The sequence below is a fragment of the Mizuhopecten yessoensis genome, unplaced genomic scaffold, assembly GCF_002113885.1.
Source record: "Mizuhopecten yessoensis strain PY_sf001 unplaced genomic scaffold, ASM211388v2 scaffold3279, whole genome shotgun sequence".
Taxonomy (NCBI): domain Eukaryota; kingdom Metazoa; phylum Mollusca; class Bivalvia; order Pectinida; family Pectinidae; genus Mizuhopecten; species Mizuhopecten yessoensis.
This window is the reverse complement of record NW_018404965.1, coordinates 181,667-209,332: the sequence shown is the minus strand read 5'-3', so window position 1 is coordinate 209,332 and position 27,666 is coordinate 181,667. Positions and strand designations below refer to the sequence as shown.

Here is a 27,666-nt window from a genome sequence, read left to right as displayed (position 1 = left end):
GGGGGGGGATTATGTGGGGTACCTGCAAAACCGGGGATTTCTACATTGTCTTCTGAGTATGATTGCACTTTTGCCAACAAAGATCGCGGGTTGCTTCATCTTGGACGTTAGAGTATGATAGTTCACAGAACTGTCAACAGAGTCAAAAACAAATAGCAAACGTATATTCGAGATACACAATGGGACACTGGACAAAGTAAAGGGAGTAGCACATCAATTCATAAATCATGTTTAGGTTATTGTTTTTTTGGTGTGTTTTTTAAAGCGAGTTTATTTTAGGATTGAAAAGCAGTTTTCACAGTTACGTCAAATAGTATTTTGCAAGATTCGCTACCGCGTGTCAAGCAGTATGAGAATCTTTAAAACGACTTATTTGAACTCAAATACACAAATATTTACCCTATTCAGCTCTAGAACGAAATACGTGTTATCTGTGGTTACACGTTCCGTCAGGCAACACACTTCAACGGAAGAGAGCTCCCACAATGATTTGAAACATAGTCCATAATGCTAAGTGGCGCATCTTTGATGGTATGGAACAAATAAACTTCTTTGCATAACATCAATATTTGTTTAAATGCATGTCAACCCCTCTATGAACATGCTCAACCATTCTACTTTATTTTCTGAGTAATTTCTTTCGGTTGATAATAATTCTAAGCAAAACGCTTTAAAAAATGATTAATTTCCGTCATAACTTGGAGTTGACACCCACAGTACGACAGAAACACCCACGCTGGTTCCGACCAGTAAAATGCCCTGTTTTTATCACCATTTTGGGTTTATAGACGTATCTAGGCGCTGTACACAGAACATGTAAACATCAACTTATAAATGTTTTGGATATTTACTTAAACTATATACATCCACACATAAAATGTTCAACATTTAACATCCACTGTGACGTCGCAATGAACAGTGCAATTATATCCCTTAAGGTATCTTCGTGATATCAAAAACAAACATTGAGATTTGTTTCAATTGTTTCAAAAGCTCTGCTAGCGCTTTATATTTTACCTGATCATCAGTCATTAATCACACAATGACAGAGAGTCAATACACTTTAACCTTCATTATCGTTTGTGTACTTATCGGTTACCCATGCATAAATGTCCATCCATTTGAATAACAAGATATATATATTCACGCACCATCTACGTACACGGGATAAGCTGTTCGCTAAACCATGTTCACCTTGTTTACCTGCGATAATTAAGGAATCGCCTGACGACATTCAGCTCCTGTAAAGTCCAATTTCGTTTTTCCAAGAAAATATCTGCATCACAAAAAGTGAGCTTTGACCCGTATAAAAACCGTTGATAGTGCCAATAAACAGTCACGTGATGCTTATGTCACTATCATTTGACTGATGGTTTCTTTAATTAACTGGTTGTTTCACCTTTCATGTAAAAAGGAATTGAAGTAGTTTTCGAAACTTATCACAGCCCATCAAAGAACGATATCCTTTTTGATATTGGTTTTAAGTTTGTCCTTTGAGGTCTGATGGATCTTTTAGGTTTGATGGAAATAATACTGCCAAGTGTATCTTTTTGCTGTTGGGTGGAACTTTAAAGTAACACTTGATTGGTCACATACATTTTCGGTCATGTCGATAATGTTTGCTTTGCTTAGAAAATGAGATAATTTTTAATAAAATCTCTATAATCTATAAAATCATGCGAATGAATTGAATATGTTTAATTTTGAACAAAGTACTTTTTTGAAGTAAGATGATGCAATAAAACCACCCTTGATATATACGATGAGATCGACGGCAGCCTGCATGCATACCTGTAGATTGACGAGGAAGTACATTTTAAGGAACTATATTTTGATTATATGTAAAATTTAATTTTTCGTTTCACAAAGTCCCTTCAAAGTAATATGAAAATAATTCTACTCAACTTATGTAAAGGAATAAGGTGTGGTTAAGATTTATTTGCTTATCTAGTTATTGTTCAGAAAGATTATCCCTATAGCTATGTGACCTTAAATTAAGATCAATTTTGGGGCAAAGTCAATACGGCTCATGATAAATAGAAAACTGTTCAAAGATAATACATGCATGTCACGTCAATACAACAATAGAATAGAGCCCAATTAAAAAAAGACACAAAAAAAATCTACATTTAACTTGTAGTTTTAGACCGGAATGTGACAGCGTTATTGCCTGTCTGTCAATGTTTTACGCCAATGTGTTCTTTTTTAACCAGACGAAGAGTGCATTCGTGCTGACTTAAATGGATATTGACATGAAAACGTTCGATGAAGACGTTCCATGTGTTTGTAAAGCGGGTTCGTGTCTTGGCCATTGGTCTTTGACATGACGCAGAACTACGTTGATGCTTCATGTGTCTGAAAAGTCATTGATTTAATTATAAATTGTCATTTAAATCGACATTCCCAGTTTTGGTGGTTTTCGCTTTTTCACAACCATTATGTAATGTGTTTCAGGCAGCGATGGCATTTTTTATAGAACTTGAGTGACGGCACGGACAACGTTGTTCTGTCAGTGTATGCGAATATAATTATGGCCACGAATAACCACAGCCTTTCGGTCAATTCGAGGGAATTTGAGTGACAGTACCATGGTATTGACGTATCTCGCGTTGGGCGCGTGGCGTGGCCGAGATGTCCTAGCGTTATTAGCGCAGTGTCGAGGAAATAATTGACCAAATGCACGTCGAGAGCATTGGGGATGTTGATTCACGACGTGTATATATGAATGTGCTACGTTTTGTATCAATGTATCCCGCTGCATTGCTGTACCAAGTGACTTAAGAGTGTTCCTTCAATAACGTGGAACATTAAAGACCACGAGACATCAACGCATGCCGTTACATTTATATATTAAAGTAGTTTTCTCCAAAGTCAATGAAATTTGTTAACATGAAAATTGAATTCAACAACTATAGAAGTCGTACACGTGATACCAAGCTGCATTGCATATATTGATTAATTTCGGAGTTATACAAGTCATTGTAGCACATGTCGACGATGTTTAAGATGAACATCCTGGAGTGGATAATAATAGAGTAGGGAAACACTTATAACAGATCCAAAAGGAGGCGGGTGAAGAAGACAGCTTTGTCGAAGTAATTCTGCATCTTATAAAGTCTGCATCAAGATGATGGATACCCTGAATTACGTTGTAAATGGACAGTTTACACTGCATTATAAAACAATCCATGTTAGAATTTTTTATCCCACATATTTTGTTGATTTGAAAGAGTGAATTATATTCGACCGCTTCTAAAATAATGACAAAAACAACGCAAAGCAGATCTGACATTCTATGACGGTTAGCCATTATGATTTTAAATAGGCTATTTGTGTAACAAAAGTTGAATTGTGGCATGCTAATATACACCTCGAGGCACGGAATGTACATGTATTGGCTATTCATCAACAGACATGAAGGGCATGCACTCCACGAATGACGGGTTTGGCTCCAATTCTGTATATATATGTGAATGCTTGCACGTAAATTGCACATACATCCCTATTGAGGATGTCAGACAGAATCCAGCCTTTGAGAGACAGAAGTATGTGTTATGCTCTATCTGAAGGTCATTCCCATCTCAAATCAGGCATATTTGTTTTATATTATGACAAGAAATTGATGCTTAGAAAATGTTTATGACACGCATTAAACTTTTGAAATTGTTGTTTTTGATGTCTGTAGACACACTGGTAACAATGATCGTATTGAATAACTTGAAGCATACTCTAGTCTTTCCGACTTTGAATCTTGTCTTATTTTTCCATGTTTTTGTTTTGTTTTGTGTTTTTGCATTTGTTTGTTTTCTTTGGCGAGCGTTTACTGTGGATCTTTGTGGATACAATGTAGTTAAAAATTCGTGGATACGTGTACTTGTTTAAGAAACACATGTAACATTCACAGCTTAGATCATATACATTGTATATGCTTTTCTATCGTCTGCATCCTTTCTATTCATCCGAGTTCTCAATGTAAGGACGTTGCATTACTTAGATTTGACCTTAAGTTGCATGCAATGTGTCGTCGATGAAGCAGAAGACGCTTTTCCTTCCGGAACGCTTGGTCTTATTATTCTCGTCCTTTTTTCTTTGGCCCCATGTAAATGGGTTTTTTGTTCTTATTTTGCTCTAGTTTTATCAATTGTGAATTCAAATTATGACTTATTGGCACTTCGGGTTACTACTGTCCCACTGAATCTACGTATGGGTCGGTTTATCCCGGTCTTCTACAGAAGTTAATGTGTCCTACAGTATCCTATTCTAAGCGCCATATTATTTCCAAAATAAAACAAAACATTTGTTCGAGTTCATCTCACATAAAAAATCAATTGAAGAGCTCTCTGTACACAGACACAACTGTCAAAGCCAACAACGAAACAACTTAAAGAATAAACAGTTTAGGATGAGTTTGATAAATTGATGGTTGTTCCGGAAACAATACGTTTATGAAAAAGATGATGATAAGCCTGTCCCATGTTTGTGTACTTTCCGGAGAATATCTTCTGACACAATGCTTTTAGAAGGGTACAAACTAGGGAGATTGCATACTTTCACCTGTCAAAACTGACTTCCTGTAGCATTCCCTTGGAGGCGATATGACGTCAATACTATTGAGAGGCGACTACGATATAGTAAAGATATGAAGAAAAACACAACAAAAGCATGAGCACTCCATTATTATAAGTAAGGCTAGGCAAGGAAATGTACCTCAGGGGAAAAGCAAAGCAAAATAATCTTTACATTCGAATAAGTAATGCCGTGTACCTTTTCGGGAACACAACTCTACAAATAAATAATCTTTTCGCTTAAAGGTTGCTGGTATGCCGATATATCATAGTATGTGTATGTCCCTACGTGTATGGTCGTATAACTTACATTTGGTCAGGTAATACAACGTCTGGGCGGAAAAATCGTGAGGTCAGTCAATCAAGTGAATGATGAGATCTTGTTCTGTTGAGTTGCCCGAGGTATATAAATGTATCGAGAAGTTTAATACCATTTCTACAACAATATATCAAGATTCGAGGTTTCTACATTTGTACATGTCTGCCTCGTCTGTATAAATGTGACCTGCGAGACAACGTCTTTATATAATCTTACAAATTCATACACTGCGCTTTTTTGTTTAGCATGTCTAACACGATTGTATGGAGCAAATCGTGAGAAAACTACGACGAAGATCAGGATACAATATTGTGAATTAGATATCACGAGAATGATTGACAATATCTGTGTTTAGTTCGGTAGCAAGGTTTTCAATCAGGCTGTTGGCATGCCTATTGGCACAAAGTGTGCCCTTGTCACTTTGCCGATTTGCTTTGTTTTCATATGGGGTTATATTTATTGCAGAGCTGATCAGGATAGGTAACGAAGACCTTGCCAAGTCCACTTCTAATTATATCGACGATGTGTTTTCTTTAAGTAACAAGATATGTATCGACAACGTCGATCGTATATATCCCTTCCTGAGCTTAACCCCCCAAAGACACCACAGACTCCTCAATGCAACCTCTGCCGCTTACCTAGACATTTATTACAACATGACCAAAATGAGCAGCTTATCACAAAGCTGTTCAGATTTTGATATTTTGTAAGTGAACTTTCCCTTTCTTGACAGTAAATTCCTAATCTAAAGTGTATTCATGTCACAGTTGATTCGATATGCATTGGCATGCTTCAAATATCATGATTTTCGTGCTACATTTGTACAATTTGTAATATAGAATGATGTTTGAAAAACTAATAACACACAAAAGACAAGGTTACCAGAGTTAGCCATTTTAATAGATATATAACCGATACATGTATTTCCGTTTTCTTATGCCATTTATTATAGGATAGAATTTTACGTGTCTCTTCAAGTTTGTTTAAAGGATTCTCTATATATTATTATCAAATTGGCGGCCTTTCGGTTGGTTACACATCAATTTTGATAACCTTTTATAGGGGATAGATTATCAAATATCCAGATAGGCATCCTTCGATATTTGGTTGACTTGATATGGGCAATATTAAATCATTGCTATGAAGAAGACGGATTTAATTATCATAAGTATGATATATTATCAGCGACACAAAGCACCAAACTCAGCGTTAGGCCATTATTATTATTATCATAACTATGGCATTTCCCTATGTTTATAGGCACATTAAGACGGCTGATACTGAAAATAAACATTGTATACTGCGTATCACCGGGGAAATTGAAAATGAAAAAGGTGTTCACAGAAATAGGCGGTTATTTGTGTACCTTTCAAAGATAATGAAAAATCAATGAATTCTTGACCTCTTAGCACTTGTTTCTCTGTATCTATCCGACCAAATGTTTCAGTTTCCTTTGATGTCCGTATGGTCAGGTATCGTGTATTCAATTTGTCTACAATAATTAGCCAGTGAACTTGTTAGAAGCTATGGACATCGGATAGATCAATCAAACACGAAAAAGAATATCAAAGGACATTGGTTTTCTATGAGTAAGTCATGGGATAAAACGCGAGGAAAACATCAATTACATCCATTACTCTCTCTTACCTGCATCAAAGGTAAACACGCGACAAAGACATCAATCACAGCTGTATGTCTAGGTTACCTGTCACACAGGTAAATAAATAGGTACTCGATAGTTTATAGATTTGTTTTAAGTAATGCAACACGTGTAAAATGATGTTGTCTCCAATAGGTAAAACAGGCTCTTCATGTCACGTGGTCACGAAACAATCTGTTGAAACAGGTTGAAGATACAGGACGTCTACCTTAATAAATCCTATATTCTCTTCTTTAAGAATTCCTTACTTAATTTTATTAAATGTCTTTATGGACACAAATATAACTTGCTATTCAATACGTTGTAATTACATTTTTTAATTCAAACACTGTTTACGTTTACATTAACATTCAACGTCTTTTTAATCTAAGCTTAATACGTGTATGTAGAACCTTTTGCGTGTCTGCATTGATCAGGATCAGGTGCTAAAAGCTATTTTTGATTACGACGGAACTAACTCGAAATTAAATTACCGTATTTTCCACGACTTGATCTATTCGGTATATCGATAGGTCTTGTACCTTTACCATCTTATTGATTAACTAACGCGAGAGTTCTTCTGATATATCAGTTACCTCCCTTCGTAATCGCTCTCTCAATGACAGCCGACGGCATCCGAGAACGCGAAGAGTACATACATGCGAGGATAACACAAACAACGTAGGTCTTTTATGTGTAGTTTGCAAAAATCGAAGTGAGATTACTATGTTGACATCATAATCTTTATAGGAGACACGGGCTGATTAAAACTCCAAAAGCAGGAGAAAGAAATTGGTGTACTTTGATTTTGTTTATGTACAAATAGATCATTTAATTCCGATGCCTCACACTTTTGATTATAATGGAACTTATCGATCATGTTAAAGAAAAGCTACTGTATCTATTTTAGACAGCAAAACGCTTCACAGTTGTGACTAGAGTCCTTGTGTTGTCGATTGCGTGCAGTTTTGAAATGAGTTGGCCGTGAGACAAGGATTACATGCAAAACTGTTCATGATGAGTTTGTCTCAAGACCATCTCAATTACTCTCCCCGTGAGATCGCCCAAGGCCATGTTCAAATCTTATATCTTCGCCTATCGAATCTTTTTAATACTACCTTTCTTTAAACCTTTGAAATGAAACCGCATACAATTTAATTATGTCATAAATAGTGTCAAATACAAGTTAACAATCCAATTGAAAGCAAACAAAACAGACCCATTCTGCTTTTTAACAACATTCTTCGTTAGATTTAATCATGTCAATTCACTTTGATATATCACATGGCGAACGTAAAGCTCATTGAAAAAGCTGACTTGGGGAGTTGAATCCAGAACATGTCATTCATTATGTCAACAAAGAAACCCGTCGTTAAATCTTCGGGCATCTTCGGGCATTTCCGCGGTCTTGGGTCTGTGCTTCTTACTCAAGGGAGGCAATCCCTTGTTACTCGTAATATTGGTGATAAGCTTAAGTCTACTTTATTGACTGTAATATGTAATTGAAAGTTCAAGGCGAATCGTATCTGATATCCAGGAAGAATAAAATGTTCCCTGCGGAATCTTGTCATTTATCCGGGAAGGATTAAAGGTTCCCAAAGGAAATGATATTAAGAATGTCCAATGAATCAGTCCATAAGTGAGAAGGTTACAGTTTACGTGAAATAGTTTGGTTTTAGTTTTATTTTGTTGAACGTCCTATTAACAACTAAGGTCATTTAAGGACGTGCCTCCGTGTATGTTGTTCAAGCGTGCATGTATATGTGACAGAGACGGGGTACGTTTGTGTACTGTTGGCTTCCATTTACATCAGCAGTTTACTCTAAATATAACCTGGTGGGAACAATCCATTCTACTACAGTACTTGATATTTTAACTCGGTGAACAACACTAGTAGATATTTGCATTCAGTGTGCCACAGAAATCGAGATTTTGACTCGAGTGTAATCTTTAAGTCACTAGATTTAAACTCATTACGAGGTTTGAATCTCTGTAATCCGGATATCACACACGAAATGTGTCACTCGACGTTTTGCCCGACAGCTGCCCGACCGCTTGGGTTTTCTTCGGGTACTCCCGTTTCCTCCCACATAAAGACCCTCCGCGTGCAAACATCCGAACCAACAACAGTGATTAGTATAAGTTGTAATCATCTGTTTCATAAATCTTGTAAACTAACAGTTTATTTCTTAGAACTCTATAGCCTGAATAGGTATTGATAGGTGTTTTTTTAATGATGTACAGTATAACAGACGTCTGACTAAAAGGGAAACAAATTATTGATTACACATCCGTTGGTTGTCTCAGGGACAGTATATTATACGTCCCTGGTTGTCTACAATCTTTGAAAGACCTATTTTACACTGACACAGAAAAATGTCAATAGTCTATTTACTTAACGCCTTATCATTTCCAATCTCAGAGATATGTATCGATGGCTGATAGCGTTACATGAACACTGTCTAAAATAGGCAAAGTCTGTTTTACAATTAGGGATCCCTGTCCCGATACAGGAAAAAACACTAGAGCGAGTTCCACTGTATTTTTCCGTACATAGAGTAACCTCCCTTTTATACTATTTTGGGTATACCTATAGCCCGATTATAGGCCGAGAACTACCCCGTTGACTTGGTTGTTCAGCTGGTTAGTGACAGCACGGAATTAGATTAGTCATCTAAATCCGTGGTGACAGTTTAATGATCCATGGCAGCGGTTCGAATCCTGATCGAGCCCCGTTGCTTGTTTTTTCGCTCAAAATAATGTTGTTGATTATATTTCATTTATCTCATCTTTTTTCTTTTCGTAAAAGTCCTGCAAGTACAGCAGCCGGAACATGTCACCAAGAGAAGAAAATGGTTTTTTTTTGTAAATACGACTTACTTTATATCTCATAATAATGACCAGCTTATTGCGTAATGACAAGATCGATATGTTATTATTAAGAGATAGCTAAGTCTTTATTACGACTTAGTAGGTCGTTATAACGACATTAATGTGTCGTTAATATGACATAGTTATCTCTAAATAACGACATACGTGTAGCTATCTCCAAGTTAATAGCATGATAATGTGTCCAGGACATTTCAGTGTGTCGGCACTTACTGTATCTGGTCTGTGAGTTGACCTTTTTGCCGATGGACACCGTCGTCATTCCGCCATATTTTATTGCAACAGTGTTTAACCAAATTAACCATCCAACTAACCACCTAATCAATACATCCATGTATCAACTATACATTTATCAATCAATGGTGATTCATGTGGTCATCCTTACCGGTTAAAAAGAGTCATTTCAGGCGTAATGTTTGAGTTCTGTCTTCGACTCAAAAATGGTCAGGCGTAACGGGAGATAACTCAAATTAGGAGATCATACTTAAATTCATATTGCATTTGATTCGGCTATCAATACTGACTGATTGTTTTTAAAAATGATTGTAAATTAATTACAATTGAATGCCATACGCATTTATATATTTTAAACAATTTTATTTTTCTTATGTATATTTCCAGGATGACAATAAGACGGAGACGGATCCATGTGTCGCTTGGAAATATGGCAGTGACAGTTATAACGGGTCAGGATTCAACGCATCGGCAGATAACAACTGCAGCAAAACTTTTGATTTATCAACCATAATCTTAAATAACCAGAGCCTTACATGGATCAACGGCAGAGGTTCACTAGGCCATGACTTTTTCACCTATTTTACTCCTGTAATTTTCACTATTGGGCTCGTAGGGAACATTCTGTCACTCAGGGTGTTCCTGACAAAGAACATGCGCAAACTCTCCGCAAGTGTTTATCTCGCCGCTCTTTCAGTGGCTGATCTAATGGCGCTTTGTTTCTATGTCTTGACGGAGTGGATTAGGCGGGGGATTCCCGTTGAAAGTGGTCAAGTGACAGCGCCGTTTCTTGAACAAAATGGCGTGTGTCAGATCCTGGTTTACCTGCAATACATTTCGCGTTTTCTCTGCGCGTGGCTCGTAGCGTGTTTCACACTTGAGCGTTATATCGGTGTATGCCATCCACTCAAGCGAAAAGATATCTGTGACGTCAGATCATCCAGGAAAATCGTGTTCACGCTGATCATCACGGCGTTCATCGTCTGCTCCTTTAAACCCTTCTTGAGCGAGTCTGTCGTGGCGGGAAACTACAACGCGCCAACCTGTACGCGCAGTCAGGCCCACGCGGATCTGTCGTTCGTGTTCGATTGCGTGTTCGGAGTATCGATCACGTTTCTGCCTTTCGTCATAATCACTGTACTCAACGCCTTCATCATCCGGAAGTTGTTGATTCGGAACAAACGACACCGGGAGTGCAAGGTAATAACGGAGGAAAGCATCATCCGTCTGGAGTTCACATTTATCCTCATAGCTATATCCTTCTGTTTTATAGCTTTTAACGTTCCGTACTCCGTCGTGTGGTACAAGCTCTTCGTTCTGTCCCGTGACAGATTCGAAAAATTCAACTTCCTAGACACACAAGATCTGCTCAACTTTACTCGGACGATTTTTTACATTAACTATTGTATCAACTTTTTCCTGTATAGCATCACCGGAGCCTATTTCCGGAAAGAGCTCAAAATGTTGTTCACCTATAAAAGTAAAGCGTATCAGAATTATCATCGCTGTTCTGTGCATAATTCAAACTCCAACACACCCCAGTCATGGCTGTGAACAGATCGGAACCGGAAATACAAATTATAAGGTCCGGATGTACATACTATACATAGGAGAAAAATAAACCGACTGACGGACCGGATATTGAAAGGCGTGTATATACGGATGTTATCATCAATTCTAGCATATTTTGTTGATGTTATTCAGGACTAAATGTCCTTGCCTTTTATCTTACTTGTTTTTAATGGAGATTGGAATCTATTACCATGTTCAGACGTTGTAATGTTTGTATCTATATTATATTAAATTATTGTAAGCTACTTCCTTTTCATTTATCTTTTATTTTTTTGTCCGATTATCTTTATAGAATGGTTGACAGAAATACACCTGACAAAAGGAACAACGACTGCTTTGATCATATAATTTGATCTCCACAATCTCACTACCGTACACGTTATTATATCAAATTTTACTTTTGTTTATGTCAGACACACAACACCATATTTAAACATTAAATAATGTGATATCAATTTTGTTCGTTTTTATTGGAAAATAACGGTGGCATATTCCTACTATCGACTTTCGACTAACGAGTAACCTACGTCGGCATATTTTTTTAAAAGATGACGACATTGTCTATGAATATGTCGCAATAACGTTAACATAATGTCGACATATTTCCACATTTAACGAGATGATTATCACTTAAGTAGGTAACTCGGTTTTTTATCATGTAAATGTACAGTTGTGACATTGACTTGCCACTTTGTTAACCAATATTATCACGTGACCGATATTGATGATATATAAAACCTTAATTAAGCCTAAATCTACTTATTAGGAGCTTTTATTACATCACGACGTGACACCATTTTGTTTATATATAAATATAAATTGTGCTTATCAATCTAAATATTCTACCTTTAATAGTTGATTCTAATTGATGTGGAAATACAGTGATCATAACATTCGAACAGAAATGTTGTGTATTCTATGAAAACACACACTGTTATTAAAATTAATAGATGATATTCATTTTTGATGATAAGGATATTTTTAAATCCATATCATGAATTATTTTAATCTGCATAACGTTATATACTACTGCATGATTTGGTTATTTTTGTGATGTCACTAACCATATATTTTAAATATACATATATCTACACGTCTTTACATGTTATTCACACTGACTGTGTCTGGTAAAGTGTTCTTTTCGTCCTGTCTTCCATATGCACGCCTTTCTTTATCCGTCTACTGTCTTGTCTCTTGCTAAAGCTGTACTGTATATAACTATCTACACTGTGTATATATGTGTGTGTATGTATGTCCAATCAATCAGATTTTACCTTGCAGAGAAAAGGGGAACCAAAACAAAAATTATTCTCCGTGTCGAACCAGGCATATTTAACATCCAAACAGAGAATGGGATATGACCCTCAGAACGTCAGCACTCCTTGTAAAGCAAGAGCTAGTATTGGACACCAGCAAAACAAGTTAAATAAAAGCAAGCACCAAACGCCAGCAAAACCAGGAAATGTAAGCTAGCACTTAACACTAGCAGACCCTGTAAATATAAGCTAGCACTAAGCGCAAACAAACTCTGTAAGTATAAGTTAGAACAAATCTCAAGCAAACTCTGTAAATATAAGTTAGAACAAATCTCAAACAAACCCTGTAAATACAGGCTAGCACTGAACGCAAGCAAAACCTGTAAATATAAGCTAGCACTGAACGCAAGCAACTCCTATTAATATAACCTAGCACTGAACGCAAGCAAAACCTGTAAATATAAGCTAACACTGAACACTAGCAGACCCTGTACATATGCGCTAGCACTGAACACTAGTAGACTCTGTAAATATAAGCTAGCACTGAACGCTAGTAAACTCTGTTAATATAAGCTAACACTGAACACTAGCAGACCCTGTACATATAAGCTAGCACTGAACGCAAGCAAAACCTGTAAATATAAGCTAGCACTGAACGCAAGCAAATCCTGTAAATATAAGCTAGCAATTAACGTAAGCAAATCCTGTAAATATAAGCTAGAACTCAACGCCAGCAAATCCTGTAAATATATGCTAGCACTGAACGCAAGCAAAACCTGTAAATATAAGCTAGCATTGAACGCAAGCAAATCCTGTAAATATAAGCTAGCACTGAACGCAAGCAAATCCTATAAATATAAGCTAGCACTGAACGCAAGCAAAACCTGTAAATATAAGCTAGCACTGAACGCAACTCCTATTAATAGAAGCTAGCACTGAACGCAAGCAAAACCTATAAATATAAGCTAACACTGAACACTAGCAGACCCTGTACATATGCGCTAGCACTGAACACTAGTAAACTCTGTAAATATAAGCTAGCACTGAACGCTAGTAAACTCTGTCAATATAAGCTAACACTGAACACTAGCAGACCCTGTACATATAAGCTAGCACTGAACGCAAGCAAAACCTGTAAGTATATGCTAGCACTGAACGCAAGCAAAACCTGTAAATATAAGCTAGCAATGAACGCAAGCAAATCCTGTAAATATAAGCTAGCACTGAACGCAAGCAAATCCTGTAAATATAAGCTAGCAATTAACGCAAGCGAATCCTGTAAATATAAGCTAGGACTGAACGCAAGCAAATCCTGTAAATATAAGCTAGCACTGAACGCAAGCAAATCCTGTAAATATAAGCTAGGACTCAACGCCAGCAAATCCTGTAAATATATGCTAGCACGGAACGCAAGCAAATCCTGTAAATATAAGCTAGCAATGAACGCAAGCAAATCCTGTAAATATAAGCTAGCACTGAATGCAAGCAAATCTTGAAAATATAAGCTAGCACTGAACGCAAGAAAATCCTGTAGATATAAGCTAACACTGAACACTAGCAGACCCTGTAAATATAATCTAGCACTGAACACTAGCAGACCCTGTACATATAAGCTAGCACAAAACGCCAACAAACTCTGCAAATATAAGCCAACACTGAACACTAGGAAACTCTGTAAATATAAGCTAACACTGAACACTAGCAGACCCTGTGAATATAAGCTCGCACTGAAAACTAACAGACCCTGTAAATATAAGCTAACACTGAACGCCAGTAAGCTAGAACAAATCTCAACCAGAACCTGTAAACATAATCAAACACTGATCGCCAGCAACCCCTCTACATATAAGCTAGCACAGAACGCAGCAACTCCTCTACGTATAAGCTAGCACTGAACGCTAGTAAACTCTGTAAATATAAGCTAGCACTGAACACTAGCAGAACTTGTAAAACAGGAGCTAGAACAAATCTCAAGCAAATCATGTAAATATAAGCTAGAACAAATCTCATGCAAATCCTGTAAATATAAGCTAGAACAAATCTCAACCAAAACCTGTAAACATAATCAAGCACTGACCGCCAGCAACCCCTCTACATATAAGCTAGCACTGAACACAACAACTCCTCTACATATAAGCTAGCACTGAACGCAACAACTCCTCTACAAATAAGCTAGCACTGAACGCAACAACTCCTCTACATATAAGCTAGCACTGGACGCAACAACTCCTCTACATATAAGCTAGCACTGAACTCAACAACTCCTCTACATATAAGCTAGCACTGAACGCAACAACTCCTCTACAAATAAGCTAGCACTGAACGCAACAACTCCTCTACATATAAGCTAGCACTGAACGCAACAACTTCTCTACATATAGGCTAGCACTGAACGCTAGAAGACCCTGTACTTATCAGCTAGCACTGAACGCTAGCAATCTCTGTAAATTTAAGCTAGAACACATATCAAACAAATCCTGTAAATATAAGCTAGAATAAATCTCAAGCAAAACCTTTAAACATAATCAAGCACTGACCGCTAGCAACCACTCTACATATAAGCTAGCACTGAACGCGACAACTCCTTTACATATAAGCTGCTAGCAGGCACTGTACATATAAGCTAGCACTGAACGCTAGTAAACTCTGTACATTTAAGCTAGCACTGAACGCTAGTAAACACTGTAAATACAAGCTAGCACTGAACGTCAGTAAACTCTGTAAAACAGGAGCTGGTACAGAACTCCAGGAAACCATTTAAACAGGAGCTAACACAGAACGCAAATAAACCATGTAAAACAAGAGCTAACACAGAAAGCCAGTAAACCATATAAAACAGGAGCTAACACAGAACGTCAGTAAACCATGTAAAACAGGAGCCTACACAGAGCACCAATAAATCATGTAAAACAGGAGCTATAACAGAACGCCAGTAAACCATGTAAAACAAGAGTTAGTACAGAACGCCAGTAAACCGTGTAAAACAGGAGTTAGTACAGAACGCCAGTAAACCATGTAAAACAGGAGCTTACACAGAACGCCAGTAAACCATGTAAAACAGGAGCTAACACAGAACGCAAGTAAACCATGTTAAACAGGAGCTAGCACAGAACGCCAGTAAACTATGTAAAACAGGAGCTAACACAGAACTTCAGTGAACCATATAAAACAGGAGCTAGTACAGAACGCCAGTTAACCATGTAAAACAAGAGCTAACACAGAACGTAAGTAAACCATGTTAAACAATGGCTAACACAAAACGCCAGTGAACCATGTAAAATAGGAGCTAACACAGAACGCCAGTAAACCATGTAAAACAGGAGCTAACACAGAACGCCAGTAAACCATGTAAAACAGGAGCTAGTACAAAACGCCAGTAAACCATGTAAAATAGGAGCTGGTACAGAACGCCAGGAAACGAAGTAAAACAGAAGCTAACACAAAACGCCAGTAAACCATGTAAAACAGGAGCTGGTACAGAATGCCAGTAAACCATATAAAACAGGAGCTAGTACAGAACGCCAGTAAACCATGTAAAATAGAATCTAACACAGAACGTCAGTAAACCATGCAAAACGAGAGCTAACACAGAACTTCAGTAAACCATGTAAAACAAAAGCTAACACAGAACGCCAGTAAACCGTGTAAAACAGGAGCTGGTACAGAACGCCAATAAACCATGTAAAACAGGAGCTAACACAGAACGCCAGTAAACCATGTAAAACAAGAGCTTACACAGAACGCCAGTAAACCATGTAAAACAAGAGCTAACGCAGAACGCCAGTAAACCATATAAAACAAGAGCTTACACAGAACGCCAGTAAACCATGTAAAACAAGAGCTTACACAGAACGCCAGTAAACCATGTAAAACAAGAGGTGGTACAGAACGCAAGAAACTATTTCAAGCAGACAGCTAGACAACCATGTAAAACATAACTAGAACAGGGCCGAAAATTACTTACGATCTTTACAATATTCTTCCTTATGCAGATAGTTTTTAGAACATTTGTGTCTTTTTAATACCAAGTAATCACATATATCAAATGGTGTACAGTATGTAGAACCTGATCGATGCAACTGAATATCCACGGGGTTAAGGTTAGCGTGTGAAGGATTTAGAGGTTAGTATATGATTATTTTTTATCACACCCTTCATGAGCCTGATATCAGCCCGATGACCGAAGGCCTGAGCGTTGACATCAGATCAAAGACTGATAAGGGGTATGATATCAAACTAGTCATATCATAACCTTATCTGAAAAACAATTAAAAAAAAAACAATTCAACAACGCCGGAAACCGAAGCGTCTAAACGTAAAACTAAAATCCTAAATGAAGAACCCGGATCGGCAACGCAAACAAAACGTGTATCACATGGGCAAAATGTATCTCATTAGAGTTAAGAGTGTTATAACATTCATTTTTGCTATATAGCTATATGCAGGCTTAAAACAGGTTTTTCTTAGTGCTGCCTTGAAATAATACCCCTAAATATTACATTATTATTACGGTCCAGTACCCCGTACTCCTGGATTCCAGCTATAATACACGTTACATGTAACCATTCACTGCAGCAACGGTTGATCCTTTGGGAACCGCCATATTAAACACCAGTGTCATAATTTGAATGCAGAGGGAAACACGAATGAATGACAACACGATATGCGATCGAAGTTTGTCTTTTACACTAACAGTGAATGAATCCTTATTTTGCGAGCTTTCTAAAACGTCCGGTTCCTTTGTCAAACAAAGAGTGCAAATGGCCGGCGATGCCAAGGAGACTATATTCACTAAACAGACGAGTTGAAAATGAAATACTGTCCTAGCATTGGTCGTTGACCTCAGAACATTTCTCGAACTCATACAAAACTAATGGTTAATTCTGACACGATGATTATCATATTTTTGTCTCACTTCAAAGACAATTCTTTACCTTTCTCCGTCGCACAGAGCTTAACATTGCTTCTGAACAATACTATTTGTTCTGCTAAGTCCGCTGTTTTATTTTTCTTAGTGCTGCCTTGAAATAATAACCCGAAAAATTACATTATTATCATGGTCCAGTAACCCGTATACCTGGATCCCCACTATATTACACAGAAACGAAAAATCTCTGTTCACGAGGTTTATTTTGTTCATTTTAAAATACAGAAATAATATCATTTCTATTCATACAAAGTGGTCCAATGGTTTGATACACATTCTATAAAAAAAACAAATCCCTACATGATACACGTTAAATGGATTGTATAAGTTATAGAAGGTTTAGGCAGGAAGATTCCTGTTACTGTAAACCTGTCTTAAGGTTATAGCTAATTTATCATGTCGCAACCCTTCCTATATATTAAACCTCTGAAGAGAGATCGGCTGTGATAACCTTAACTGTTGTTCTAGTATAGAAAGAGAGCTCGGCTGTGATAACCTTAACCGTTGTTATAGTATAGAAAGAGAGCTCGGCTGTGATAACCTTAACTGTTGTTCTAGTAAAGAAAGAGAGATCGGCTGTGATAACCTTAACTGTTGTTCTAGTATAGAAAGAGAGCTCGGCTGTGTTAACCTTAACAGTTGTTCTAGTATAGAAAGAGAGCTCGGCTGTTATAACCTTAACCGTTGTTCTAGTATAGAAAGAGAGCTCGGCTGTGTTAACATTAACAGTTGTTCTAGTATAGAAAGAGAGCTCGGCTGTGTTAACATTAACAGTTGTTCTAGTATAGAAAGAGAGCTCGGCTGTAATGACCTTTACTGTTGTTCTAGTATAAAAAGAGAGCTCGGCTGTGATAACCTTAACAGTTGTTCTAGTATAGAAAGAGAGCTTGGCTGTGATAACCTTAACTGTTGTTCTTGTATAGAAAGAGAGCTCGGCTGTGATAACCTTAACCGTTGTTCTAGTATAGCAAGAGAGCTCGGCTGGGATAACCTTAACCGTTGGTCTAGTATAGAAAGATAGCTCGGCTGTGATAAGGCTGTAATGACCTTAACTGTTGTTATTGTATAGAAAGAGAGCTCGTCTGTGATAACCTTAACAGTTGTTCTAGTATAGAAAAAGAGCTCGGCTGTGATAACCTTAATTGTTGTTCTAGTATAGAAAGAGAGCTCGGCTGTGATAACCTTAACTGTTGTTCTAGTATAGAAAGAGAGCTCGGCTGTGATAACCTTAACTGTTGTTCTAGTATAGAAAGAGAGCTCGGCTGTGATAACCTTAACTGTTGTTCTAGTATAGAAAGAGAGCTCGGCTGTGATAACCTTAACTGTTGTTCTAGTATAGAAAGAGAGCTCGGCTGTGATAACCTTAACTGTTGTTCTAGTATAGAAAGAGAGCTCGGCTGTGATAACCTTAACTGTTGTTCTAGTATAGAAAGAGAGCTCGGCTGTGATAACCTTAACTGTTGTTCTAGTATAGAAAGAGAGCTCGGCTGTGATAACCTTAACTGTTGTTCTAGTATAGAAAGAGAGCTCGGCTGTGATAACCTTAACTGTTGTTCTAGTATAGAAAGAGAGCTCGGCTGTGATAACCTTAACTGTTGTTCTAGTATAGAAAGAGAGCTCGGCTGTGATAACCTTAACTGTTGTTCTAGTATAGAAAGAGAGCTCGGCTGTGATAACCTTAACTGTTGTTCTAGTATAGAAAGAGAGCTCGGCTGTGATAACCTTAACTGTTGTTCTAGTATAGAAAGAGAGCTCGGCTGTGATAACCTTAACTGTTGTTCTAGTATAGAAAGAGAGCTCGGCTGTGATAACCTTAACTGTTGTTCTAGTATAGAAAGAGAGCTCGGCTGTGATAACCTTAACTGTTGTTCTAGTATAGAAAGAGAGCTCGGCTGTGATAACCTTAACTGTTGTTCTAGTATAGAAAGAGAGCTCGGCTGTGATAACCTTAACTGTTGTTCTAGTATAGAAAGAGAGCTCGGCTGTGATAACCTTAACTGTTGTTCTAGTATAGAAAGAGAGCTCGGCTGTGATAACCTTAACTGTTGTTCTAGTATAGAAAGAGAGCTCGGCTGTGATAACCTTAACTGTTGTTCTCGTATAGAAAGAGAGCTCGGCTGTGATAACCTTAACTGTTGTTCTAGTATAGAAAGAGAGCTCGGCTGTGATAACCTTAACTGTTGTTCTAGTATAGAAAGAGAGCTCGGCTGTGATAACCTTAACTGTTGTTCTAGTATAGAAAGAGAGCTCGGCTGTGATAACCTTAACTGTTGTTCTAGTATAGAAAGAGAGCTCGGCTGTGATAACCTTAACTGTTGTTCTAGTATAGAAAGAGAGCTCGGCTGTGATAACCTTAACTGTTGTTCTAGTATAGAAAGAGAGCTCGGCTGTGATAACCTTAACTGTTGTTCTAGTATAGAAAGAGAGCTCGGCTGTGATAACCTTAACTGTTGTTCTAGTATAGAAAGAGAGCTCGGCTGTGATAACCTTAACTGTTGTTCTAGTATAGAAAGAGAGCTCGGCTGTGATAACCTTAACTGTTGTTCTAGTATAGAAAGAGAGCTCGGCTGTGATAACCTTAACTGTTGTTCTAGTATAGAAAGAGAGCTCGGCTGTGATAACCTTAACTGTTGTTCTCGTATAGAAAGAGAGCTCGGCTGTGATAACCTTAACTGTTGTTCTAGTATAGAAAGAGAGCTCGGCTGTGATAACCTTAACTGTTGTTCTAGTAAAGAAAGAGAGATCGGCTGTGATAACCTTAACTGTTGTTCTAGTATAGAAAAAAAGAGATCGGCTGTGATAACCTTAACCGTTGTTCTAGTATAGAAAGGGAGCTCGGCTGTGATAACCTTAACTGTTGTTCTAGTATAGAAAGAGAGCTCGGCTGTGTTAACCTTAACAGTTGTTCTAGTATAGAAAGAGAGCTCGGCTGTGATAACCTTAACTGTTGTTCTAGTATAGAAAGAGAGCTCGGCTGTGATGACCTTAACTGTTGTTCTAGTAAAGAAAGAGAGATCGGCTGTGATAACCTTAACTGTTGTTCTAGTAAAGAAAGAGAGCTCGGCTGTGATAACATTAACTGTTGTTCTAGTATAGAAAAAGAGAGGTCGGCTGTGATAACCTTAACCGTTGTTCTAGTATAGAAAGGGGCTCGGCTGTGTTAACCTTTATTGTTGTTCTAGTATAGAAAGAGAGCTCGGCTGTGATAACCTTAACTGTTGTTCTAGTATAGAAAGAGAGCTCGGCTGTGATGACCTTAACTGTTGTTCTAGTAAAGAAAGAGAGCTCGGCTGTGATAACCTTAACTGTTGTTCTAGTAAAGAAAAAGAGAGGTCGGCTGTGATAACCTTAACCGTTATTCTAGTATAGAAAGGGGCTCGGCTGTGTTAACCTTTACTGTTGTTGTAGTATAGAAAGAGTGCTCGGCTGTGATAACCTTAACTGTTGTTCTAGTATAGAAAGAGAGGTCGGCTGTGATAACCTTAACCGTTATTCTAGTATAGAAAGGGGCTCGGCTGTGTTAACCTTTACTGTTGTTGTAGTATAGAAAGAGAGCTCGGCTGTGATACCCTTAACTGTTGTTCTAGTATAGAAAGAGAGATCGTCTGTGATAACCTTAACTGTTTTTCTAGTATAGAAAGGGAGCTCGGCTGTGATAACCTTAACTGTTGTTCTAGTATAAAAAGAGAGCTCGTCTGTGATAACCTTAACTGTTTTTTCTAGTATACTATGAATGTAGGTGCGCACGTACTAAAGACAAGGACAAGCTTCATGAAAATTTTCCCTAGATACGCAAGAACATCACTACGGAAAAAAATGCATTCTCCATAAGAACAACAGCAGTATGAAACAATTTGCCTGATCACATAGTAACCGCAAACTCACTTAATAGCTTCAAAAACAGACTTGATGACTACTGGAACGGACAGGAAGTAAAGTACTACAAAGGGTCAATACGTGTAACAACCGAAAGTGAAATATTAAAAATTATTCCTAAAATATAATTTAATTTATCATATGAAGACATACGCCATATTCAGTAGTTTAAAAATGTTGTGTACAATATTCCTGATATTTGCGTCTTTGTTTCTGAGCATGAGAGTTATTTCCCTTTATTCGGAATTTAGAGTTATCGTTCTTTACCATTTCCTTTGAGCAGCCATCACGAGTATTCAGAAACCTTTAAGCCTTTTTAATCCCACCCTCCCTTCCCATTATTTTACGATTTCCTTCTGCTGTGTGTCTGCCTGTTATATATTCGCAGAAAGTTCCTTCCACTTGTCAAGACTTCGACCACTATGTTGGAGGTGCAGGACGATTTTTTCCTGGACAAAAGACTGCTGCCATGTGTTCATTACAGTTGTGCAAATTCGAGACTTTGGACAATTTTTATGCAAAAGTGTCAGCTTTTGAGTTTGGGGGAATATCCTGGTCCCAGTTTCCTCCATCTTTTTGGCTGTCGCAGCTGATTTTATCTTCGACAACAGATTGCTGTTGATTTTTTACAGACTTGTAAGTTAAGTCTTATTGAAATTTATAGTCAAATAGTTTCAGCTATTGAGTTTGGGGGAATATCCTGGTCCCAGTTTCCTCCATCTTTCTAGCTGTCGTAAGGTCGAAGTACTTGGCCATTATTCGCCACAACTTACTCAGTATATATAATTAATTAAAACCAAACAGTGAAATTAATTTTCGGTCTTTGTTATTATTTGATATGCTTCTATTTGATAAATAATTATAATAATAACACGTATGGGTCCGACAAAGAGATGACTACTGGAACGGACAGGAAGTAAAGTACTACAAAGGGTCAATACGTGTAACAACCGAAAGTGAAATATATAATTATAATAATAACACGTATGGGTCCGACAAAGAGGATACTTACAATGGACCCAATGCTGGAAAATACCATTAAGTATCATTAAGTACGTAAAGAAATTAATATTTGTATATAGCTTGGACAGACACCATCAGAGTTACCCCTCTAATTAGCTCGTGCGTTTGTATATACTTGCCTTGCCCGCACTCATGTGCTTCGCCCAGAGTACCAATATAGAGTCTATAGGAATCAGCCGGTTTATCTATACAATATGACAAACACACGATAAATCAAAAACTTTCCTTAAAGACGTTTTTAAGTTCCGTAAAAATAAACATAAGGGGAAAAAAAGAAAGACTGAGGTGATACGTAGGCAAAATTTCACTTTTTATTTAAAATTCGACCCACTTAAGAATGGATTACGTACTTGATCTGAAATGGGTAATTCTTTATCAAGAGACGACACAGTTCACGGGAGGATAAACAACGACACAGTTCACGGCAGGATAAACAACGACACAGTTCACGGCAGGATAAACAACGACACATTTCACGGGAGGATAAACGACACAACAACGGGAAGACAGACGACACAGTTCACGGTAGGATAAACGACACAGTTCACGAGAGGATAAACGACTCACGGGAAGATAAACGACACAGTTCACGGGAGGATAAACGACACAATTCACGGGAAGATAAACGACACAATACACGGGAGGATAAACAAAACAGTTCACGGGAGGATAAATGACACAGTTCACGGGAGGATAAACGACACAGTTCACGAGAGGATAGCCGACAATTATTACAACACTTACCGTGTAGGCAATATATCCTTAACCACCACGTTACTTTTTCTTACATTTTTTTTTACACACATAGGTTAGCAAGAAAAAAATATTCTTGGAATGAACTCAACAGAAAAACAACTGGACAGCGAACGGAGATTCAATTCACTGGACTAATGTACATGAAAAAAAAGATAAAAATAACTAAATGAAGAAAGTTTTCGAAAAGTTTATTACATTTAATCAACGAGGTATGTATATTATCATACTTAACAATAAATCCTCCGTAATACATATATTTACAATGTATCAGAAGATACTCGTTGTATGAACTGTATCAATCACTGTATTAACAGTATCAGTCATTGTATTAACTGTATCAGTCACTGTATTCACTGTATCAGTCACTGTATTAACTGTATCTGTCACTGTATCAACTGTATCAGCGATTGTATCAACTGTATCAGTGATTGTATCAACTGTGTCAGTCATTGTATTAACTGTATCAGTCATTGTATTAACTGTATCAGTCACTGTATTAACTGTATCAATCATTGTATTAACTGTATCAATCATTGTATTAACTGTATCTGTCATTGTATTAACTGTATCTGTCACTGTATTAACTGTATCTGTCACTGTATTAACTGTATCAGTCATTGTATTAACTGTATCAGTCATTGTATCAACTGTATCAATTATTGTATTAACTGTATCAGTCATTGTATTAACTGTATAAGTCATTGTGTTAACTGTATCAGTCATTGTATTAACTGTATCAGTCATTGTATTAACTGTATCAGTCATTGTATCAACTGTATATGTCACTGTATTAACTGTATCAGTCGATGTGTTAACCGTATCAGTCATTGTATAAACTGCATCAGGCATTGTATCAACTGTATCTGTCACTGTATCAACTGTATCGGTCATTGTATCAACTGTATCAGTCATGGTATTAACTGTATCAGTCACTGTATCAACTGTATCAGTCATTGTATCAACTGTATCAATCATTGTATTAACTGTATCAATCACTGTATCAACTGTATCTGTCACTGTATTAACTGTATCAGTCGATGTGTTAACCGTATCAGTCATTGTATAAACTGTATCAGTCATTGTATCAACTGTATCTGTCACTGTATTAACTGTATCAGTCATTGTATAAACTGTATCTGTCACTGTATCAACTGTATCAGTCATTGTATCAACTGTATCAGTCATTGTATTAACTGTATCAGTCATTGTATCAACTGTATATGTCACTGTATTAACTGTATCAGTCGTTGTGTTAACTGTATCAGTAATTGTATTAACTGTATCAGTCATTGTATTAACTGTATCAGTCACTGTATCAACTGTATCAGTCATTGCATCAACTGTATCAATCATTGTATTAACTGTATCAATCACTGTATCAACTGTATCTGTCACTGTATTAACTGTATCAGTCGATGTGTTAACTGTATCAGTCATTGTATCAACTGTATCAATCATTGTATTAACTCTATCAATCTCTGTATCAAATGTATCTGTCACTGTATTAACTGTATCAGTCGATGTGTTAACTGTATCAGTCATTGTATTAACTGTATCAGTCGTTGTGTAACCTGTATCTGTCACTGTATCAACTGTATCAGTCATTGCATCAACTGTATCAAGCATTGTATTAACTGTATCAATCACTGTATCATCTGTATCTGTCACTGTATTAACTGTATCAGTCGATGTGTTAACCGTATCAGTCATTGTATCAACTGTACCTGTCATTGTATCAACTGTATCAGTCATTGTATTAACTGTATCAGTCGTTGTGTCAACTGTATCTGTCACTGTATCAACTGTATCAGTAATTGTATTAACTGTATCTGTCACTGTATCAACTGTATCAATCATTGTATTAACTGTATCAGTCATTGTATCAACTGTATCAGTCATTGTATTAACTGTATCAGTCATTGTATTAACTGTATCAGTCATTGTATTAACTGTATCAGTCATTGTGTTAACTGTATCAGTCATTGTATTAACTGTGTCTGTCACTGTATCAACTGTATCAGTCATTGTGTTAACTGTATGAGTCATTGAATTAACTGTATCAATCATTGTATTAACTGTATCAGTCATTGTATTAACTGTATCAGTCACTGTATTAACTGTATCAGTCATTGTGTTAACTGTATCAGTCATTGTGTTAACTGTATCAGTTATTGTATTTCTAAAATGTTGCCGATTATCACACTTTCCTAAAAACAAAATGAGCTAGAGAAACATCTCACCTCTTCACCGCGATATATTGTATAGGGTACGTTTTAAATAAGTATACACATACATCATATATCGATTACAATCGATCATTTTGTGAAACAAACACAAAATGATGTATCAAGGGAGGTAACTCGCTTGGTAATGCTCCAAGGAATATAACTCTTCTTTACCCGTTTAAGAAATAAACAAAATCACGACATAAAAATAATTTATAATATGTAACTAAATGTTCGATTAAAGCCGTGTAGCAAGCATTACAGACTTGAGAAAATGTTATATTATAAAATATGTTAAACCGATGAAGGTAAGCTAAATCCCGTCCTCGATATCCAGGGGTTACGCTCACTTTCGCTCTCTTCACCCCTGGAATATGTCCTAATAAAATTGAAGGCACGAAGATAGCTGTTTAATTGGTTTCGGGTAAAAAAAACTGACCAATCGCTAGTCCTGTCGAATTTTACCGTTACGTGACCACGAGATTCTTTTGATGTACATCAAAGGATCAAACTGGTCTTCTCGTCTCATCTTCCATGTGCTGCACACTGAGCTTTCAATTTTGCTATGACATATTCCAGGGGTGCAGGGAGCGAAAGTAAACGTAACCCCTCGATATCGAGGATGGCTAAATCTGGAAAACTTTTTTAATCATAATAGCTATGAATACGTGCATTTCTTTACAAATAATTCCATTAAAGTTGAATATAATTTCCAATACAGGATCCGATGGAGCTCCTCTACACTTAACTCAAAATTAAACATTTCTACAAATTAAATGTGAAATTCATAATTATTTACATTTGCTATATACATATATAGTAATAATAAAGTTCTTCATTCTGCCAAAGATTATCTATCTTAAACTCACTTTTGATAAATAGACACATTGGTTCTTATCGTTTTAGCTTTATATATTATTTAAATAACAGATAATGTTCTGACTTACGTTATAAAACTGACGTCATACAGAAAGTACCTATTAATCTAGCAATATACAAATATATCTATAGCTGTAGTATTTTGTTATCGAATAAATAGGCAAAATAAACCGAAAAAGTGAACCGGGAATTTCTGCAAGACTTATTGAAGAATACAAATATACAAGAGTTATAGGAGCCTGTTTGATTCGCTTAAAACAGACAAATGATATGTCGGAGTTACTTGAGAACTTTTACTAATTCAAGAAGGAATAAGTATACTGAAGTTCGGAAAACAAATATACCTATATAAAATCTAAAAAAACAAGATAGCATCGGTGTTGCCCCAATAAAAGACGGCACAAGGCTACAAACTGACAGCAGATGTAAAGCTGATTTGCTCAATAAGCAGTTTCAATCTGTGTTTACCAAGGATAAGAACAAGGAATTGCCCCCCTTATCAGGCTCGCGAACACCCACCATGGACAACATAACTATTGATGCCAAGGAAGTGGAAAAACTTCTCGGCAACCTGTCACCAACCAAAACCAGTGGCCCAGACGGAATACCTAACCGAGTTTTGAAAGAGTGTTGTTGTGAACTAGCACCAAGCGTATCCGTCCTATTCGACAATCACTTCGCACTGGCTGCCTACCATCAGACTGGAGAAAGGCTAACATCACGCCAATCTACAACAGGGGTAACCGCCACCTTGCCAGTAATTACCGTCCTGTCTCACGTATCTGAGTCTGTTCAAAACTAATCGAACACGTCAGCGTTAAACACCTCTTCACGCACTTAGAAAATAACAACATTCTGACGGAAGTACAAAATGGATTTTGAACAAAACATTCTTGTGAAACCCAACTCCTTGTCACAACCCAGGACCTTCTTTCCCGATTCGACCAAAAGAAACAAACTGACATGGCTATTTTAGACTTTAATAAAGCCTTTGACACTGTCCCGCACCGACACCTTTTGTTCAAACTTGACCACTATGGCGTTCATCCCGACATCATTCCTGCAGGACAGAACCCAACGTGTACTAGTTGAGGGTCATCATTCAGCATCAGTGCCAGTTGAGTCTGGAGACCCCCAAGGGATAGTACTCGGACCACTCCTCTTCCTCTGCCACATCAATGACCTTCCACTAGCAGTGAAAACCACTGTTAGGTTATTCGCAGACGACTGTCTCCTTTATAGGACGATTAGAACTGTCCAGGATCACTAAGACTTTCAAGAGGATTTAAAATCATTGGAACGATGGACATCAGCGTGGGACATGTCCTTTAACAGCAGCAAATGTTACATCATGAGGATCCATCGCTCAAAATCGCCATCAGCCTTTCGCTACACTCTCGGTGATACCATACTAGAAGAGGTAACAGACAACCCATACCTCGGTATCATCTTCAGCAACACCATGAAATGGTCATCACAAATCACCAAGCTTTCCAACCGTGCCAA

At 37.3% G+C, this 27,666-nt stretch overlaps 2 protein-coding genes across 2 annotated transcripts in view; both read left to right on the top strand.

The window, feature by feature from the left end:
* Positions 1–11,482, top strand: part of LOC110447286 (thyrotropin-releasing hormone receptor-like) — a 103,284-nt gene extending 91,802 nt beyond the window's left edge. Inside the window, exon 2 of the mRNA XM_021492865.1 lies at positions 10,034–11,482. Within this exon, the coding sequence (XP_021348540.1) occupies positions 10,034–11,200 (1,167 nt within the window). The 3' untranslated portion in view covers positions 11,201–11,482. The remainder of the gene's footprint in view (positions 1–10,033) is intronic.
* Positions 11,483–15,955: 4,473 nt separating this feature from the next.
* Positions 15,956–22,977, top strand: LOC110447291 (low-density lipoprotein receptor-related protein 1B-like). The gene is made up of 3 exons (XM_021492881.1): positions 15,956–16,031; positions 18,471–20,221; positions 22,681–22,977. Exons 1-3 carry the CDS (start codon positions 15,956–15,958, stop codon positions 22,975–22,977), a joined length of 2,124 nt encoding a protein of 707 aa, XP_021348556.1.
* The last annotated feature ends 4,689 nt before the right edge of the window (positions 22,978–27,666 follow it).